The sequence below is a fragment of the Mobula birostris genome, chromosome 6 (assembly GCF_030028105.1).
Source record: "Mobula birostris isolate sMobBir1 chromosome 6, sMobBir1.hap1, whole genome shotgun sequence".
In the NCBI taxonomy this organism is placed as follows: domain Eukaryota; kingdom Metazoa; phylum Chordata; class Chondrichthyes; order Myliobatiformes; family Myliobatidae; genus Mobula; species Mobula birostris.
The window spans coordinates 30,420,554-30,442,371 of record NC_092375.1 but is presented as its reverse complement, the minus strand read 5'-3'; the positions used below and the strand labels follow the sequence as shown (position 1 = coordinate 30,442,371).

Genomic DNA, 21,818 nt, shown 5'->3' with positions numbered 1-21,818 from the left:
CAGAAAGAAATATCTACAGCATAAAGGTAAAAATGCTTCTATGTCTTATGGTCTTATGTGAACCAGGGCATTACATAAGCAAGTTGAAACAATTCCTTTAGTTCAAGTTTAATTTCATTCAACAATCAGAATCAAAATCAGATTTAATATCACCAATATGTCATGAAATTTTGTTAACTTTGCTGCAGCACTAGAACGCAATATGTAATAACAGAGAAAAATACTGAGTTACAGTAAGTATATATATTTGTCATGGTCCGGTCTGAAGTCCGCATTCCCATTCACAGTCCGGTCCGTGGACTCCGGACTCCGGGTCTTCCGGCTGTCCCTTGTTTCGGTTGCACTTAATCATAGGCACCTGATGCTCATCTTGGGGCTGGGAATATAAGTGGCCCTGGGATCATGTGTGGTTGCTAGTTCATCTTGTCAGTCTCCCCTTGGAGTAAACCTACCAGTCGAAGGCTAGTGCAGTCATCAAGATATGGATTTGACTATTCCATAACCTGCCAAGGATACTGGCAGCCTTGAGTCTTGGAGCCACCCCGGGACCTACCTCCCTTCCTGTTCCTTGCCTCCATCGGGTAAGCCAGGCCGTTTGCTGTTACCCTGCGGTTGGTTCTGTCCCTTCCTATCCCTTGCCTCTGTCGGGTAAGCCAGGCTGTTTGCCGTTATCCTGCAGTTGGGTCTATCCCTCCCTGTCCTTGCCTCCATGGGGTGGAGTCCCGTGTCCTGCCCAAGAGTTTCCTCTAAGTACCCTTGACCCGTCATATCTTCGTCTAGACTCCAATAACCCGAGCCTCCAGGAACACAAGCCTCGTCACATATTCACCTGGTCTCCAGGAACCCAAGCCTCCTCATGTCTTCACCTGGTCTTGGGGTCCGAGCCCGAGTCAAGACCTAGGTTCTGAGTCCTTGTCCAGTCTCTGGTTTGGAGTCCATGCCCAGGATCCTTGTTCCCAGTCCCTGGTCCTGGTCCTGCTTCCCTAGCCTAGTCTGAGTTTCTGTCCCTATTCCTAGTCTGTGCCCTGTCCCGTCATTTAGTTTTGTCTGTTCCTGTTCCTAGTACTTCAGTGTCTGTGTTTTGCATTTGGGTCCGTTCCCAGCGCCCACCCCCCCATGACAATAAAAGGAAAGATCCGTTAGTCTTGAGAGGCCATGGATCTGCGCCTGGAAAGTTTTCACTCTCCAGGGCGCAGGCCTGGGCAAGGTTGTATGGAAGACCAACAGTTGCCCATGCTGCAAGTCTCCCCTCTCCACGACACCAGTGTTGTCCAAGGGAAGGGCATTAGGACCCATACAGCTTGGCACCAGTGTCGTCGCACAGCAATGTGTGATTAAGTGCCTTGCTCAAGGACACAACACGTTCCCTTGGCTGGGGCTCAAACTCACGACCTTCAGCTTGCTAGTCCAATGCCTTAACCACTTGGCCACGTGCCCACTCTCTTGACAATATTAAATAGTTAAAATAGTTATGTAGTGCAAAAAAAGTTAGGAAATGAAAAAAGTAGTCTGGTAGTGTTCTTGGTTTGAATATCCATTCAGAAATCAGATGACAGAGGGGAAGAAGCTGCTTCTGAGTCGCTGATTGTGTACCTTCAGGTTTCTGTACCTCCTACCTGATGGTATCAATGAGAAGAGGGCATGTCCTGGGTAATGGAGTCCTTCGTGTTGATACTGTCTTTTTGAGGTGAAGCTCCTTGAAGGTGTCCTGGATTCTTTGGATGCTAGCGAACAGATGAATACCCATGACTACAACTACTCCGGGACCAAGGACCAAACCACAGTACCAACAGTCACAGATAGCAGAAAGCAAATAGATAAGATAGATAACATAGCAACCACATATAAGTTATCTCTGTGTGAAAGCAACATGCAGTGAAACTTTTTTCCATGCCTCAACTCAGTGCAATTAGAGATTCTTCGTGTGCTGGCTTGTCACTTTGAATTAGCTAAATGAAGTTGGTCTAATTTGTTCACACATACACTGCAGTGGCATAGTCATTACTAAGTGCCCATTTGTATCATGAGTGACTTCAGTTCCACACCAGAATCAATGCAATTTAATTTAATTAATGGTGCAAGATTCTCTTATTGTGCAATCAAAATTGTGAGCAAGTGAACTATTAAATGGTTTCTTTGTGATCCGGTTTCTGGGCAAATGTGGAAGGGATATAATCATGATTGGGATACCAGGAGAACTTTTTGTTCCTCCACCAAAGATATTTAGGATCACTTACAGTTACCTGGCTATAACATCCATCATGGAAAATGGCACCTCAGCCTTGTAGCAGTGAGTTCGAAGCTTAATGGAAGTACTGTAGTCCTTTGAACTTGACTTGAAGCTATATCTGTGACGAGAGCCCTTGACAAGAATGGATTGGACCCAAATGCTGGAGTGTTCAAGGCTAAGATCGAGACACGGTTTCAAACTGGATCAAGAACCTGAGCACAAAACAAACACCAAACAAAATCACAAGTAGGCTTACAATTGATCACTGGACCTCAGTTCAGGTGCTCCATGAATGCCCAATCCTTGACGCCCAACACATAATTGCCAATGAGCAAGACTGTGTTGAAACTTTAAAGGAGCCATGCCAGCTATCCATACTCTGGGGAGTTAAAGCATCTAAAGCTCAGAAGCTGGCACGGATGGGCGTGTGTTGTTACACAATCCTTCTAATACAGAATCAAGAATGCTAACATTCAGGCAAGGTTGACAATGGATAAAGTGAGGCAATGAATTTTTAAACAGTGCAGTATTTACTATACATTGGAAATTGTTGGATTTATGGAGGAAAATCAAAGCTATTACCTGATATGGAAAGATCAGAAAAAGCCCACAAAAAGTAATGAACTCGATGGTGGGGGGGGGGGGGAGGGGAGGGGAGGGGTGGTTGTTGATGTCTTTCTTTAAACCTCTATGGTTTTCTGTATTTTATGGCTATCTGGAGAAGACAAATCTCAGAGTTGAATTCTGCATACCTACTTTGATAATAAAATGAACCTTTGAACCTTTCGATACAGCCCTATCCGTGACAGGGAAAGCTTTCCCCACCATTAGGCATTTATTCAAAATGGATGATTGCAGACAGTTCAAAAAGTTAAAAGGCTCACAGTAAATGTATTATCGAAGCAAGTGTACTGTATATCACCATATGCTGCCCTGAGATTTACTTTCCTGCAGGCGTTTACAGTAGATACAAAGAAACACAACAGAATCAATGAAAAGCTACACACAAGTAAATACGGACAAGCAATCTACTAAAGAAGACAAACTGTGGAAATGCCATAATAAATAAACAAAGAAACAAACAATATTGAGAACATGAAGTGCAGGGTTCTTGAAAGTGAGTCTGTAGGTTGTGGAGTCAGTTCACTATTGAGGTGAGTGAAGGTATCTATGCTGGTTCAGGAGCCTGACGGTTGAAGAGTAACAACTGTTCCTGAACCTGGTGCCTCAATGAGAAACAAATGAAATCAGACTGTAGATGCTAAACCTGGAGCAGCACACAAAGCATTGCAGGAACTCAGAAGGCTGGACAGCATCTATGGAGATAGTCAATGTTTCGGGTTAAGACCCTTCAACTGGACTGGAAAGAAAGACGGAGATAGCCAGTATAGAAAGGTGGAGGGAAAGAGTGGAACAAGAGCTGGCTGTGATAGATGGATCCAGGTGAAGAAGTCATAGGCAGATGAGGGACGGACAGTACAAATACCCAGAACTGCAAGAAAAAGTTTGTGAACCTTTTGCATTTTCTGCATTAATTACTCACAAAATGTGGTCTGATCTTTATCTAAGTCACGATAATAGACAAACACAACAGTCATAGTCATACTTTATTGATCCCGGGGGAAATTGGTTTTCATTACAGTTCACCATAAATAATAAATAGTAATAGAACCATAAATAGTTAGATAGTAATATGTAAATTATGCCAGTAAATTATGAAATAAGTCCAGGACCAGCCTATCAGCACAGGGTGTCTGACCCTCCAAGGGAGGAGTTGTAAAGTTTGATGGCCACAGGCAAGAATGACTTCCTATGACGCTCTGTGCTGCATCTTGGAGGAACGAGTCTCTGGCTGAATGTACTCCTGTGCCCACCCAGTACATTATGTAGTGAATGGGAGACATTGTCCAAGATGGCATGCAACTTAGACAGCATCCTCTTTTCAGACACTGCCGTGAGAGAGTCTAGTTACATCCCCACAACATCACTGGCCTTTCGAATAAGTTTATTGATTCTGTTGGTGTCTGCTACCTTCAGCCTGCTGCCCCAGCACGCAACAGCAAACATGATCGCACTGGCCACCACAGACTCGTAGAACATCCTCAGCATCATCTGGCAGATGTTAAAGGACCTCAGTCTCCTCAGGAAATAGAGACGGCTCTGACCCTTCTTGTAGACAGCCTCAGTGTTCTTTGACCAGTCCAGTTTATTGTCAATACGTATCCCCAGGTATTTGTAATCCTCCACCATATCCACACTGACCCCCTGGATGAAAACAGGGGTCACCGGTACCTTAGCTCTCCTCAAGTCTACCACCAGCTCCTTAGTCTTTTTCAAATTAAGCTGCAGATAATTCTGCTCACACCATGTGACAAAGTTTCCTACAATAGCCCTGTATTCGACCTCATCTCCCTTGCTGATACATCCAACTATGGCAGAGTCATCAGAAAACTTCTGAAGATGACAAGACCCTGTGCAGTAGTTGAAGTCCGAGGTGTAAATGGTGAAGAGAAAAGGAGACAAGACAGTCCCCTGTGGAGCCCCAGTGCTGCTGATCACTCTGTCGGACACACAGTATTGCAAGCACACGTACTGTGGTCTGCCAGTCAGGTAATCAAGAATCCATGACACCAGGGAAGCATCCACCTGCATCGCTGTCAGCTTCTCCCCCAGCAGAGCAGGGCGGATGGTGTTGAACGCACTGGAAAAGTCAAAAAACATGACCCTCACAGTGCTTGCTGGCTTGTCCAGGTGGGCGTAGACATGGTTCAGCAGGTAGATGATGGCATCCTCAACTCCTAGTCGGGGGTGGTAGGTGAACTGGAGGGGATCTAAGTGTGGCCTGACCATAGGCCGGAGCAGCTCCAGAACAAGTCTCTCCAGGGTCTTCATGATGTGAGAGGTCAATGCCACCGGTCTGTAGCCATTGAGGCTGCTGGGGCGTGGCGTCTTCGGCACAGGGACGAGGCAGGGCGTTTTCCACAGCACAGGAACCCTCCGGAGCCTCAGGTTCAGGTTGAATACATGGTGAAGTACTCCACATAGCTGAGGGGCACAGGCATTTGAGCACCATGGTACTGACACCATCCGGTCCTGCAGCCTTGCTTGGGTTGAGACGTTTCACCTGTCTTCTCACCTGTTCAGCCGTGAAGCCCACCGTAGTGGTTTTGTGTGGGGGAGGGGTATAGTCAAGAGAGCAGGGTGGGGGACTGTGAGGAGGGGTAGGAGGGGAGAGTGGAACATGTGTTGATTGGGGGCCGACAACAGATGGCTCGTGTGGGGGATGGGCAGGGGTCACAATGTCAAATCTGTTAAAGAATCTACCTAACCTAACAACACACAAACAGTTGTAATTTTTCTCATCAATACTGCATACACCATTTAAATAGTCACAGTTTAGGTTCAAAAATGTATGTGAACCTCTGGGGTAATGCATTTGACAAAAGCCGTCTGGAGTGAGGTGTTGAAATCAATTAGATGATTGGTTACAATCATCTCTGGGTTGCAGCGATGGCCTGCCCTATAAAAAAGACACACAAAGTCAGGTTACTGACAGAGTCTGCTCTTCTCAAGAAAAATCTGATTATGTGCACCATACCTTGATCAAACAACTTTCAGATAAAATTCAGATTGTAGAGGGGCCTGAAGCTGGAAAAGGCGACAAAAGCACTTCTGAAGACCTGAGTGTTCATTAGCCCACAGTAAGTGATATTGTCTACAAATGGAGGAAAGTCAGTACTGTTGTTACTCACCCTAGGAGTGGGCAACCTGCAAAGATCACACCAAGAGCACTACGTGCAATGCTGAAGGACTGAAAAAGAACCCAATGGGAAACAGCAAAAGACCTGCAGAAATCTTTAGAGCTTGTTGAAGTCTCTGTTCATGTGTACACTATAAGAAGAACACTGAAAAAGAATGGTGTTCATGGAAGGAGACCACAGATGAAACCATCGCTCTCCAAAAAAAGATTGCTGCACGTCTCGAGTTTGCAAAAGACCACCTAGTTGTTCAGCAACACTTGTGGGACAATGTTTTGTTGACATGATCCTATGGCAGAAATATATACTGCTATGTTTGGATAAAACGGGCACTGCACACCAACACCAAAACCTCATCCCAGCTGTGAAGCATGGTGGAAGGAGCATCATGGTTTAGGGCTTCTTCGCTACCTCAGGGTCTGCACAGTTTGCAATCATTCTGGGAACAACAAATTCAAAATTGTATCAAGATATTTTACAGGTGAATTTCAGGGTAGCAGTCTGAAGTTTAATAGAAGTTGGATGATGAAACAAGACAATGATCAAAAAGACAAAGAATAAATCAACAACAGAATGGCTTAAAAAGAAGAAAACTAATGTTTTGGAATGGCCAAGTAGGAGACCAACTGAGATGCTGTAGCATGACCTGAAGAGCGCTGTTCGTGCACGGTATCCTAGAAACATTGAACCAAAGGAGTTTTGTATGGAGGAATGGTCAAAAATTCCTCCTCAATGTTGTGCAAGTCTGATCAGCAGCTACAGGAAATATTTGGTGGAGGTTGTTGCTGCTAAAGGAGGTTCTACCAGTTTTACATACAAGGGTTCACATAATTTTTACAGTTTGGACAGTGAATAATTAAACAACGTGTTCAATAAAGACATAAGTGTTTGTCTATTATTGTCGCTTAGATGAAGAACAGACCACATTTTATGAGTAATTAATGCAGAAAAACGAAGGGTTCACAAACTTTTTCTTGCAACTGTATGTCAGGATGCTCGGAGTTTCACACCATCATTCCTACAGTTCTGGTCAAAAAGCTTCAGAACCTGTGCTTCTGAGGTTGTCTCTGCAACTGGGTCCTCAACTTCCTAGCTGGAGGACCACAATCTGTGTGAAGTGGAAATAACATCTCCAGCGTGCTGACAATCAACACTGGCACATCTCAGGATGTGTGCTTAGCCATCTGCTCTACTCTCTCTACACCTATGACTGTGTGGCTGGGTACAGCTCAAATGCCATCTAAAATTTTGCCAATGATACAACTACTGTTGGCAGAATCTCAGATGGCATCATGAATGATGAATGCCAGCTTTTTGAGGCACCGCTCCTTGAAGATGTCCTGGATACTACTAGGGCTAGTGGACCCCTGGTACGGGAGAGGGTGTACACGAGCAAGATATATTAGTTAGCTGAGTGATGTCGCAGCAACAAACTTGCACTCAACATCAGTAAGACCAAAGAGTTGATTGTGGACTTTAGAAAGAGGAAGATCAGTGAACACAAACCAATCCTCACAGAGGGATCAGAAGTGCAAGGAGTGAGAAATTTCATGTTCTGTGATGTCAATATCTTTGAGACCTAAACTGTATTCAACATATCAATGCACCTATAAAGAATGCAAGATGGAGGTTATATTTCATTAAGAGTTTGGGAAGATTTGGTATGTCACCGAGAACACTCAGAAATTTCTACAGATGTACCATGGAGAGTATGCTAACTGGCTGCATCACCATCTGGTAACGTGGGGCACAGGACTGAAGTAAGTTGCAGGGAGTTGTAGAATTACTCAGGTCCATCATGGGCACGAGCCTTGGTTGTATCCAGGACACCTTCAGGGAGCAGCGTCTCAAGAATGTGCTATCCATCATTGAGAAACCCCATCACCTATGACACGCCCTATTCTCATTACTACCATCAGCAAAGAGGTAGAGCAGTCTGAAACACACACTCAATGATTCAAGAACAACTTTTTTTTAAGATTTAGATTATGAGAACACTCAGTTCTCTTTTATTGTCATTTAGAAATGCATACATGCATTAAGAAATGATACAATGTTTCTCTGGATGATATCACAGAAAACAGGACAAACCAAAGACTAACACTGACAGAACCACATAATTATAACATATAGTTACAGCAGTGCAAAGCAATACCATAATTTGATGAAGAATAAACCATGGGCACGGTAAATAAAGTCTCAAAAGTCCCCGAGTCGATCGACTCCCGAGCCCCGATAGCAGGCGACAAAAGGGAGAAACTCCCTGCCATAAACCTCCAGGCACTGTCAACTTGCCGATACCTTGGAAGCAGCCAACCATAGCCAACAGTGAGCCCATCAATCCGAAAACTTCGAGCTTCCAACCAGCCTCTCTGATACAGCCTCCTGAGCGCCATCCTCTGCCGAGCGCCTACGACCTCGCCCCGGCTGCTGAAACACGAGGATTTTGGCGCCTTCTGCTCCGGAGATTCCGGTTACCACACAGTAGCAGCAGCAGCGAAGCGGGCATTTCAGAAGTTTTCCAGATGTTCTGTCCTGGTCTGTCCTGTGTTTCTGTGATGTCACACCAGAGGAATATTGTATCACTTCTTAATGCATGCATTACTAAATGACAATAAAAGAGAACTGCGTGTCCTCATAATCTAATCTAATCTAATAATCTAATCTAATGTTCCTCCGTACTCTCACGTCCGTCTCCATCAAATCAGAATTGTGCACGGTCCTTGACTTGACAGATAACAGACATCACCACCGAAGTGGCTGCGCGCACTGCCGTTGCACCACCATCTTCTTCTCCTCCTCCTTCTCCTCCTTCCTCCCCTATGATGTTTGATTTCTGAATTGTGATTGTATCCATGAACACTGCCTCACTTTTTCATTTCTATTTTTTCAAACTACTTATTTAATTTAACCGTTTAATATATATTTTCATCATGTAATTTATTTTTTTTTGTATTGCATTGTATTGCTGCCGCATAGTTAGCAAATGACAGGACGTATGCCAGTGATACTAAACCTGATTCTGATTCTGAGGAGAGTGAGAATGATGTCAGAAGCTGGGTGGTGATCGGTGGAGTTGCATGACTTGGGTGCTGAGAGTCCTTGATGATGGATGCTGTTTTCCTGCAAGAGTGCTCCTTGTACAAGTACTCAGTGGTTGGTGGGTGGCGGCTTTACTCGTGATGGACAGGGCTGTGTCCATTAAACTTTCTCGGCCTTCCGTTCAAGGGCATTGATGTTGAAGAAAGTAAAGCTGCTGCCTTGCCACGTTTGTAATGGAAATGATATTTTCTGAAATGATAATGCTGACCCTCTCTACCTCTGATCCCGTGATGAGGACAGGCTGATGGATTTTCCATTTTCCTCCTCATGTAGCCAATAATCAGCTTGTTGGTATTGCTGAGATTGAGTGAGAGGTTGTTGTGGGACCACTCAGCTAGATTTTCAATCTCGCTCCCATATGCTGATCCACAGGATTCACCTGTGAAAGACAGCCTCACCTGGATAGGTTGTTTTTTTATGGGCATCCATTGGTCTCGTGAGACTATGGAATTGCGCCTTGGAAAGTTTCCAGGGTGCAGGGCTGGCCAAGGTTGTATGGAAGACCAGTAGTTGCCCATGCTGTAGGTCTCCCCTCTCCACGCCACCGATGTTGTCCAAGGGAAGGGCATTAGAGCCAATACAGCTTGGCACTAGTGTCGTCGCAGAGCGATGTGTTGTTAAATGCCACAATGCTGAAGGACCCAACACGCTGCCTCAGCTGAGGCTCGAACTAGCGACCCCCAGATCACTAGTCCAACGCCTTAACCACTTGGCCACGCGCCAACACACTGGTTGTTTAGAGCCTTGCATAATAGGGAGGGAGAAGGTATAGGGACGGCTGTAACACTTGACCCCAGACCCCTTGCATGTAGTTGGGTGCTGGGAAACGGAATGGATGAAAACCTGGAGAAAACAAAGATGAGACCACGCTGAGGACAGGTTGTTGTGGCTCACAGAGAGAGAGGTCGGTGGGAGTGGTGGTTTGGGGGGCGGATATTGAGGGCACGACAGGGTCAGGTATTGGGTCAGAAGAGGGCAGTGTTTTGGAGGACTCAAGGGAAGCAAGGTGGTGGAAAAAGGGGGACTCGGAGGAGTGAGGGGAGGATGAGGGTTATCAGAGGAGTGTGAGACAAGGGGCCGATAGGGAGAGGTGGTGACAGATGAGCGGTAGGACCCATCTGGGGGTTTATCACAGATGCGGCTGCGTCGGGCGTCAGTGTTGTTGCCCAGCCGATTATGGAATTTGCTTTGCTTTGCTAGTTTTAATCTGTTCTGATTATATTTATTTATTTACTTTTCCCTCTTGGCTTTCAGATCCAAAAAGAGAGCACACATGATGGCAATTTTACCAGAATGGGGCGAGAAATTATATTTTGCTTATTTTGCACTGATGATGTTACCGTTTGCGTTCCAGAGTCAGAAAACCAAAGGCCCGAATCACCACTTTGCCTGTAATTTTAATAGACGCACAATAAATCAGTGTGAGAGTAGGAAAGGTGTGTGTTGACAAATTAATTTCTCTCTGAAAATTGCCCCTGTGTTTAGGTGATTGCTGTAAGCAGATGAGCATGAATGGCAATACGGGGGGAATACAAAAGTGATACTTGTAGGATCAGTGGACATGGGTGGTTGAAGTTTGTTACAAATTCGGCGGACTCAAGAGCTTGTTTCCGTGCTATAACTATCAATGACTCTGATTCCAGAAGCCTCAATTTCTACGATAACCTTTTGCCTGTTTGAAACCTGTCGATAAGGAAGCAGATATAAATTCTGTAGCCTTACATCTCAAGGCGTTTCCTGTTTCTATCAGCTGATTTATATTTCGATATCCCTTGTCCCTTTTGATTATTTGTTTCACTCGATGTAATTTCCCGAATTCGCTGCCTGACGTGTTGATGCTTTCGAAGCGAATCAGAAGTGACTGTGGCACATTACTGCGTATCTTCCAACAGAGTTGACTCTAAATTCTTGGTGACCTGAGAGATTTCATTTAGGAGAGAGAAAAATCATGTCTTCTTTTTCACAGACCCAAAGAAGAGGATGTTCGGAAATCCTAGAATCATTAAGTTGCGATAATTTGCTTGGACTGCAGGACATTGTAGTCAGTGGAGAGTTGACTACAGATGGTGAGTACAACCAAGTCGATTTCTATCTAACAAATAGATTATAATTGTTTATAACAGTGTAACACTCTCACTCTTGCATCGCTGGATTTGTTTTCTCTTCAGACTATTTTTGCCGTTTGAGATCAATCTTGTGTGTAACATTGCGCGTTTACACTCGATGAAGTTTTAAATGTATTTAAAGAAATCAATTAGGTATTTTTATCTTGCAACATTTCAACATTTGGAAGAGCAGATATTTATTAAAATTTGAGATTTATTAGCATTCTAATAAATGTATATTTTTCTAAATTGCTACATTTCCAAAAAAAAAATGCTCCATTGCTCCACTCTGATTAAAGCGTTGAGCAAGATTAAACTCAACAAAATTGAGAACGGAAAATGAATGGGTGTTCAGTGCCACCTGCCTGTGTTTGACCGGTCTCCTTCTCAGTGTTGCCGGCGGAAGGTGCCGGAGTCTTGGTTCCCATGCTAGAAGGTTCGATTTTCTTGGCAGCTCATGTCTGTGGACTTACTTTTGGCTGCAATTTGATGTTTAATGTCTTCAGTGCTGAAGATGTTTTGTTATTTGTGTGATTTGATTGAGCTGCTTCGGCACGCAAGTGATCTGTGGCTGTGACAAGACAAAGATGTAGAAAGGAAGCAGAAGCTGTTGTGGATCTCTTTACCTTCTGCCATTATCCTTCTAAGTGACAGTGGTGGATTTATGAGATACTGTCAAAGGAGACTCAGTAAGTTGGGGCAGTACATTTCTCAGATGATACACATTAACTAACATTCAGTGTTCCAGAGATGGAGGAAGTGATCAGCGAAGGTACTAAATAGTTTCATCAGGAAAGTGGCAAGTATTGCATCACATGCCTCAGCTGTGTTTTGTGAATGCTGGAAAGGCTTTGGGAAGGTATTAGGAGAGTCCTTCTCCACAGAAGATCAACCTTCTGACCACCTCTTGTGCCCATATTCATTTGGCCAGCTCAGTTAAGTTTGCAAGATGTTGACCATGAGCTATTTGATGAAAATAATAGGGAGTTGATTGACTGTTTTGCTGGAAATGATCAGTGGCATTCACAACTCTAGTGTAAGTAGAATTTATGAATGGTGCTGAGGTTTTGTCGCAGGTGAGGAGTTATGAATGAAACTGAACATGGTAGAATCACCATTGTATATCTGCATTTCCGGAAGGTCATTGATAAAATCAATTGATGGTTGTGGTTAATTCACTTTTCGATGAATATGTATTAGTTTGTACATTGGTTACTTGTTGGTCTTTGTCTGTAGTTTTTCATTGATTCTTTATATTTATTTGTTCTACTGTGAATTCCTGCAAGGAAATATATCATAGCGTAGTATATAGTGATACATACACACTTTAATAATAAATTTACTTTGAATTTTGAACTCTAAACTCTGTGTATAGAGGCTGTAGTCGAAAGTTACCATTTGAGAAACATGGGTAATTTGGTCTAGAGCTTTCAGTCCTGCACCCCTTCCCTCCCATTCAGCATAACTCATTCCTGAGATAAGGAAGGTACTATATACTAGATGGTTGAATGAATATTTCCATCTTACTTGAATCTGGTTGGAAATTACTTTGCCTCATCGTTTGAGGGAACTATCATAACTCCATCTCTTTAAGGTTCATCTCTTTAATCTTGATTGCATTGAGCGTTAGCATATCTTGTGAAGCCATATTATTTCTTTCACGCACAGGACAGGGACATTTATTGCTTATTCCTAAATTGTTTACATGTTTTGTTCAGATAATTCTGAGGGCAATTAAATATTAACCTCCTTAGTGTGTATCTGGTATCATTAAAAGTTCCGACCATGTGGGAACAATAGGACTCCTTTCCTGAAGGAGACGAGTGAAGAAATTTTTTGTGTCTTTCCCTGTGCAAATGAAGTATTTCAAGTATATATTTATTAAATAACTGAATTTTAATTTCCCAGTTACCTATGTTGTAGTCAGATTCATCTTTTTAATAATTGATTTTGAATTCTAATTATTAGTCCAGCAGCTTAATTACGGTTATACAGTGTTTACAATTAAAGCCTGGCATGGAACTGTGCAGAACAGTATCTTAAATGCATTATTTCAACATGATGGACAAAGCTAAATTTGGCTGACGTACGCCAAGGCTTGTCTGTGCATGCTTGTAAAGGTGACAGACCTGTTTGTTTGGCTGATACATGCTGATGTAACATAGAAACTAATTTCATATTAGAAACATAGAAAACACATACGAGCTCTGGGCATTCAGATAGTAAGAAGATTCACAGTCTGAAGTCATTCTTTCTCACTGTGGGACGCATGATACCACAATAGATCATTTTAACCACTGCAGTTTACCATGAGTTTTATTTTGTGTGTGTCCTATTCAGAATCATATTTTTAGCTATTTTATGGGAGATACAACCATGTTGTTGGAATATACAGAACATTATATACATGAATCAATAAGGAATATTAATGGTTTAAATGTTTTCCAAATAAACTATAATGAAATTGGACAGAATTAATGTGAATTTTGGAAAGAACAATCCTGAAGTATTCTTTGAGGACATGTTTAGTAGAATAGGTGAGCAGGAGCCAGCAAGTGTGGTGTAAAGCTATAGATAATATGGAATTGGAGGGAAATGTGCTGAAATATATTGATTATTGAACAGAAAGCAAAGAATGGGAATAAACAGAACCACTTCAGATTAGCAGTCTGTGACAAGCGAGATAAGGCAGAGATGTGTGGAGTTCAGCTTTTCACAATCTACGTGAATAATTTGGCTTAAACGTCAGATGCCAAATGTCTAATTTTGCTATTAATACAAAATATAGTGGGATTGTGAGTACTGAAGTGGAGTAAAGTGACTTGAGGGAGATATAGACAACCTGAATGAATTGGACGAGGGTATGCAATATCATGTGGAAAATACATGAGGTCATTTACTTTAGTGCACAAACAGAAATACCGAGTATTGTGTAAATGGCAAGCAAGAGAATGGATGGTATTAATGTTCAAAGGAAGCTGAGTGTCCTTATGCACACGTCACTGAAAGCCAGTGGATGCAATAGGAGAACAGGAAGGTAAATGGTATGTTAGGATTTATTATGAGAGGGAGGACACCTCCTCCCTCATTACCACTCAAGGCCCCGAACAGTCCTTCCAGGTGAGGCGACTCTTTACCTGTGAGTCTGTTGGGGTCATATGCTGTGTCTGCTGCTCCCGGTGTGGCCTCCTGTATATTGGTGAGACCCGACATAGATTGGGAGACCACTTCACCAGGCACCTTCGCTCTCTGTCACAAAATGCTGGATCTCCCAGTGGCTACCCATTTCAATTCTACTTCCCATTCCCATTCCAACATATCAGTTCGTGGCCTCCTCCACCGCAGTGATGAAGCCACACTGTGGTTGGAGGAGCAACTCCTTCTATTCTGTCTGGATAGCCTCCAACTGGATTTCTTGAACTTCTGGTAATTGCCTCACACCTGCCTCACCATTCTCCATTCCTGGTTCTCTCCCTCAATTTATCTGATTACCTGCAATCACCTCCCTCTGGTGCTCCTCTCCTTCCCTCTCTTGCATGGTCTTCTGTCCTCTCCTATCACATTCACATTTCTCCAGCTCTTAATCTATTTCACCAATCAACTTCCCAGCTCTTTACTTCACCCCCGCTCCCCCATAGACTGCTTCACTCCTATTCCTTTGCAGTCCTGATGAAGAGTATCGGCCCAAAACGTTGACTGTTTACTCTTTTCCATAGATACTGTCTTACCTGCTGACTTGCTCCAGCATTTTGTGTGTGTTGCTTTAAAATGTCTATCTGTGTCATCAAGCATAATAGAGGCCATAGAGCAAAGAAAAAATTCTTCACTGCACGTCTGTGCTGACCATCAAGTACCCACTTACACTCATTAATCCTAGTTTAACCCACCCACATTCCCTTCAGCTCCCTCCAGATCCCACCATTTACCCACACACTACAGTGACCCATCAACCTTCCAGTCTGCATGTGGAGTTCGGAAGGAAATCCATCTCTAGGAAGAAACCCACTTGGTCACAGTGCAAACTCTGCCCAGACAGCAGTGGAAGTCAGCATTGAACCTCAACCCCTGAGCTGAGAGGCAGCAAACCTGGCAACAGCGGGCATATTTCTCCCTCACTGAGTGCAGAATCAGGGCATTTTCTTTTTAGTTGAATTACAGTAGCATCTTAATTTCTCATTCTCATTTACCTTCTTAGTGAGCTACTTATTGTACTTACAATTCCTTTTTATTTTACTTAGAATCAAATGTTGAGATTAGGCATTTACGTGCATATAAATGACATATTCTTGAACTTTCTTGCAGACCTCATTCGTATCATTCTGAACCACAGCCAAAGTGCAGAAGAGCTCCTGAGACGCAGGAAGGTTCGACGCGAGGATATATTGAAGTACCTGATTAAACAAGGTTTCATGCTTCCTCCATCGTCAGACAAACAGCAACTTATTACTGAAGCTTTGGTGTATTGGAGTAGATCAGAACTGTATAGAGAGCCATCAACATCTGAAGCAGATCTGCAAATTCTGCACCCAACACAGAGTATTTCACAGGTAATTTATGTGCATCAAAAGATATTTAGCTGCATGTGGAGATTTTAATGTTCTTGCCTCCGAACTATTAGAATTTCCTTATGATTTATTTTCAGTGTTCATAGACTTGAAAGATATTCTTCCATTAGCTGAAAACCATAATACTCAAAATGCTATCCAGACAAGTAACTAAGACAAAATCTTTGCAATAGTTGTACTTCTCAAGAAAGTATTCTCTTAAGAACCCCACAATATATTTGAAATGGAGGTTGTTTCTTATCAGATTAATTTTTGGGAGTGTAAAAAAGAGTCGTGAAATGGGATGAAAATCGAATTGCCGTAACTAACAATGGTGAATAAGATTTTTTGAGGCAAAATGATTATTACCATATTTAATGTCTTTACATTCTTACCTCACTTGGCTCAGAAATGATTTGCCCTTAGATTTGTAATGTTAACAGATATCTGGAGGTGTGATGTAAAGCACAACATAACTGCTGCTAACTCATCACTGGGGTATTGCTTCCAAATAAATGTAAAAGGAAAGAATTTTACGCACACTGTTTAGCACCTGGAATACAGTGTTAGGGGTAATAGTTGATAGAGGTTTAATTCTAGAGATCTATAAAGAGCCGGTATCTAAAAGGAACGAATTTAATGGGCCATAGAGAAAAGACTGGATAGTATTACTGACTGGGGACTAGGTGAGTTACTCTTACGTGGTGCTGGATGGGCTGAAAGGCATTATTCTGTCATTCTGTAAATTCCAATGTTGAATTCAGCTGGTTGAAAACACCAAATGTAGTAATACAAATGCGGTGAAATACAAAATCAAGCTTCAAAGTTTCAATATACATTTATTATCAAAGTATAGTGGCATGCAAAAGTTTGGGCACCCCTGGTCAAAATTTCTGTTACTCTGAATGGTTAAGTGAATAGAAGATCAACTGATCTTCAAAAGTCATAAAGTTAAAAATGAAACATTCTTTTCAACATTTTAAGCAAGATTAGTGTATTATTTTTGTTTTGTACAATTTCAGAGTGGAAAAAAAGAAAGGAGCACCATGCAAATGTTTGGGCACCCCAAGAGATTTGAGCTCTCAGATAACTTTTACCAAGGTCTCAAACCTTAATTAGCTTGTTAGGGCTATGGCTTGTTCACAGTCATCGTTAGGAAAGGCCAGGTGATGCAAACTCCAAAGCTTTAGAAATACCCTGACTCCTCAAACCTTCACCCAACAATCAGCAGCCATGGGCTCCTCTAAGCAGCTGCCTAGCACTCTGAAAATTAAAATAAATGATGTCTACAAAGCAGGAGAAGGCTATAAAAAGATAGCAAAGCATTTTCATGTAGCCATTTCCTCAGTTCGTTATGTAATTAAGAAATGGCAGTTAACAGGAACGCTGGAGGTCAAGTTGAGGTCTGGAAGACCAAGAAAACTTTCCGAGAGAACTGCTTGTAGGATAGCAAGAAAGGCAAATCAAACCCTCATCTGACTGTAAAAGACCTTCAGGAAAATTTAATAGACTCAGGAGTGGTGGAGCACTGTTCTACTGTGCAGCAACACCTGCACAAATATGACCATCATGGAAGAGTCATCAGAAGAAAACCTTTCCTGCGTCCTCAGGACAAAATTCAGTGTCAGTTGTTTGCAAAGGTACATCTAAACAAGTCTGATGTCACAGTGGTGGGGCATTGGGAGCAAGGGTGGACCTAAATGCAAGACACATCTTGAGAGGTTAATCAAATTTAGTTTATTGTTCGATACCAAGAGAGCAAGGCAGGAGTAGGAATAGCGAACTAGACAAGGACTCAGGGCTATGACTAGGCTGGGACAAGGGTCTGGGCTAGGACTCGGAATCGGATCCCAGAAGTAGAGGCAACATGAAGAGGCTACGGTATGGACTCTGAGCCAGGGACTGGGCAAGGACCCAGTACCTGAGTTTGCCTCGGGCTCAGACCCCAGAACCAGGCATGGACATGACATGGGTTAGGGAGAGGAGGAACATGGAAAAACAGAGCCTCGGTCTCGGGAAAGCAGGTACATGGAACCATGGACACATACACAGAACACAGAGTCAGGACCCCTCCTTGGGTACAGGACATAGGGCCGGGACTCATGACCCTCTGCGGGGCAACGGCAAGATGGCCTGACTTATCCCACAGAGGCATGGACAAGATAAGACCAAAAATGACCCCCCGCGGGGCAATGGCAAGACGGCCTGACCTACCCCACGGAGGCGAGGACAAGACAAGACATGACTCCCCACGGGGCAACAGCAAGGCGGCCAGACTTACCCCGCGGAGGCGAGAACAAGACAAGACAAACACGAAAGAACTCCAGACAGTACCTATCTAGCTCTGGCGATAGAACTAGACCGAAGTGCAGACGAGGGCTAGAGGCGAGAGGGGCAGAGGAGGGATTCAGACAGGGGGGTAGGACAGGAATCACAGACCGCCAGGGCCAGGACTTGACTCGGAACTTGGATGCCGCCAGGGCCGGGACTTGACTCGGAACTTGGATGCCGCCAGGGACGGGACTTGATTCGGTCCTTGGATGCCGCCAGGGCCAGGACTTGACTTGGAGCCTCCTGGTAGTGGTGAGCTCTCAACTCGGCCCGGAAACACTAGACAGTGGTTCTTGATCCCCTCCAGCGGGTTAACTGTGGTACCCACCTTGGTGAGGAAACTTTGCAGGCTTGCTTTGGCGAGGTATCTTGACAGGGTTGCTCCGATGAGGAAAGGCGAATTACCGGCACTTGCTTCGGGCAGAGACTAGGCTTGCTCCGGCCAGATGACATTGGCACACCGTACCTTTGGTGACTTCGCAGATGCTCTCGTGCCGAACCGCTGAAAGCCGGAGACTATAAACTACCATTTCAGCCGAGAGTAAATTGCCTCTAATCACCAAGGCCGAGGGGTAGGGGAAAACAGGGAACCAAAGGGAAACAGGGAGTCAACGGTCCGGATCGTAACATAAACAAGGTAAATTTAAAGGGACCCCGATCCGGACCATGACAGTACTCCCCCCCCCCCCCCAAATGGGAGCCTCCAGGTGACCAACAGATTTGCCTGTATTATCGATGACCCGGGTGGGTGGGGGTGGTTTGGCCGGCGGGCAAAACAGAAAAACAACACCTTGACTTTCAGGCTGACAAGAGTTTGGAAAAACAGTGTTTGTGTCTGCTGGGTCCATGTTTGGCGAGAGCATTCTGTCACAGTTGTGGGGCATTGGGAGCAAGGGTGGACCCAAATACAAGACATAGAGGTTAATCAAATTTAGTTTATTGTTCGATACCAGGAGAGCAAGGCAGATGCAGGAGTAGCAAACTGGACAAGGACTCAGGGCTACGACTAGGCTGGGACAAGGGTCTGAGCTAGGGCTCTGAATCGGATCCCAGAACTAGAGGCGACTTGAAGAGGCTATGGTATGGATTCCGAGCCAGGGACTGGGCAGAGACCCAGTAGCTGGGTCTTGCCTCAGGCTCGGACCCCAGAACCAGCTATGGACATGACATGGGCTAGGGAGAGGAGGAACATGGAAAAACAGAGCTTCGGTCTCGGGAGAGCAGGTGCATGGAACCATGGACACATACACAGAACACAGGGTTGGGACCCCTCCTTGGGTACAGGACGTAGGGCCGGGACTCAAACACAGAACAGAGAGCTGGGACCCCTCCTTGGGTACAGGACATAGGGCCAGGACTCAAACACGGAACAGAGAGCCGGGACCCCTCCTTGGGTACAGGACATAGGGCCGGGACTCATGATCCCCTGCGGGGCAACGGCAAGACGGCCCGACTTACCCCACGGAGGCGAGGACAAGTCAAGTCAAGACATAACCCCCTCGCGGGGCAACGGCAAGACGGCCAGACTTAACTCAAGGAGGCGAGGACAAGACAAGACAAACACGAAAGAACACCAGACAGTACCTATCTAGCTCCGGCGACAGAACTAGACCGAAATGCAGGCGAGGGCTGCAGACGAGGACTAGAGGCGAGAGGGGCAGAGAAGGGATTCAGACAGGGGAGTAGGACCGGAATCAGAGACCGCCAGGTCCAGGACTTTACTCGGAACTTGGATGCTGCCAGGAACAGGACTTGATTGAGAACTTGGATGCCGCCAGGGCCGGGACTTGACTTGGATGGGTTGAAAGGCATTTTTCTGCCATTCCGTAAATTCCAATATTGAATTCAACTAGTAGAAACCACCAAACGTAGTAATACAAATGTGGTGAAATAAAAATCAAGCTTCAAAGTTTCAATATACATTTATTACCAAAGTACAGTGCCATGCAAAAGTTTGGGCACCCCGGTCAAAATTTCTGTTACTGTGAACAGTTAAGTGAGTAGAAGATGAACAGATCTCCAAAAGTCCTAAAGTTAAAGATGAAACATTCTTTTCAACATTTTAAGCAAAATTAGTGTATTATTTTTGTTTTAGTCATAGTCATAGTCATACTTTATTGATCCCAGGGGAAATTGGTTTTCGTTACAGTTACACCATAAATAATTAAATAGTAATAATAAAATCATAAATAATTAAATAGTAATATATAGATCATGCCAGGAAATAAGTCCAGGACCAGCCTTTTGGCTTAGGGTGTCTGACCCTCCAAGGGAGGAGTTGTAAAGTTTGATGGCCACAGGCAGGAATGACTTCCTATAATGCTCTGTGCTGCATCTCAGTGGAATGAGTCTCTGGCTGAATGTACTCCTGTGCCCAACCAGTAGATTATGTAGTGGATGGGAGACATTGTCCAAGATGGCATGCAACTTGGACAGCATCCTCTTTTCAGACACCACCGTCAGAGTGTCCAGTTCCATCCCCACAACATCACTGGCCTTACGAATGAGTTTGTAGATTCTGTTGGTGTCTGCTACCCTCAGCCTGCTGCCCCAGCACACAGCAGCAAACATGATCGCTCTGGCCACCACAGACTCGTAGAACATCCTCAGCATCATCCGACAGATGTTAAAGGACCTCAGTCTCCTCAGGAAATAGAGATGGCTCTGACCCTTCTCGTAGACAGCCTCAGTGCTCTTTGACCAGTCCAGTTTATTGTCAAATTGTATCCCCAGGTATTTTTAATCCTCCACCATGTCCACACTGACCCCCTGGATGGAAACAGGGGTCACCGGTACCTTAGCTCTCCTCAGGTCTACCACCAGCTCCTTAGTCTTTTTCACATTAAGCTGCAGATAATTCTGCTCACACCATGTGACAAAGTTTCCTACCGTAGCCCTGTACTCAGATTCATCTCCCTTGCTGATGCATCCAACTATGGCAGAGTCATCCGAAAACTTCTGAAGATGACAAGACTCTGTGCAGTAGTTGAAGTCCGAGGTGTAAATGGTGATGAGAAAGGGAGACAAGACAGTCCCCTGTGGAGCCCCAGTGCTGCTGATCACTCTGTCGGACACACAGTGTTGCAAGCACACGTACTGTGGTCTGCCATTCAGGTAATCAAGAATCCATGACACCAGGAAAGCATCCACCTGCATCGCTGTCAGCTTCTCCCCCAGCAGAGTAGGGCGGATGGTGTTGAACGCACCGGAGAAGTCAAAAAACATGACCCTCACAGTGCTCGCTGGCTTGTCCAGGTGGGCGTAGACATGGTTCAGCAGGTGGACGATGGCATCCTCAACTCCTAGTCAGGGCTGGTAGGCGAACTGGAGGGGATCTAAGTGTGGCCTAACCATATGCTGGAGCAGCTCCAGAACAAGTCTCTCCAGGGTCTTCATGATGTGGGAGGTGAATGCCACCGGTCTGTAGTCATTGAAGCTGCTGGGGCGTGGCGTCTTTGGCACAGGGACGAGGCAGGACGTCTTCCACAGCACAGGAACCCTCCGGAGCCTCAGGCTCAGGTTGAAGACATGACGAAGTACTCCACATAGCTGAAGGGCACAAGCTTTGAGCACCCTGGTACAGACACCATCCAGTCCTGCAGCCTTACTTGGGTTGAGATGTTTCAGCTGTCTTCTCACCTGTTCAGCTGTTAAGCCCACCGTGGTGGTTTCGTGTGGGGAAGGGGTATAGTCAAGAGAGCAGGGTGGGGGACTGTGAGGAGGGGTAGTAGGGGAGAGTGGAATATGA

The 21,818-nt window shown here is 44.6% G+C and overlaps 1 protein-coding gene across 2 annotated transcripts in view; it reads left to right on the top strand.

The window, feature by feature from the left end:
• LOC140198894 (uncharacterized) overlaps positions 1–21,818 on the top strand; it is a 77,478-nt gene that overhangs the window by 28,434 nt on the left and 27,226 nt on the right. For both annotated transcript variants that reach the window (XR_011886282.1, XM_072260104.1), the window contains exons 3-4: positions 11,057–11,156; positions 15,498–15,742. Coding sequence is in view for 1 of the 2 variants with exons in the window: in XM_072260104.1 (XP_072116205.1) it covers positions 11,057–11,156; positions 15,498–15,742 (345 nt within the window). In the remaining variant the exon portion in view is untranslated. The remainder of the gene's footprint in view (positions 1–11,056; positions 11,157–15,497; positions 15,743–21,818) is intronic.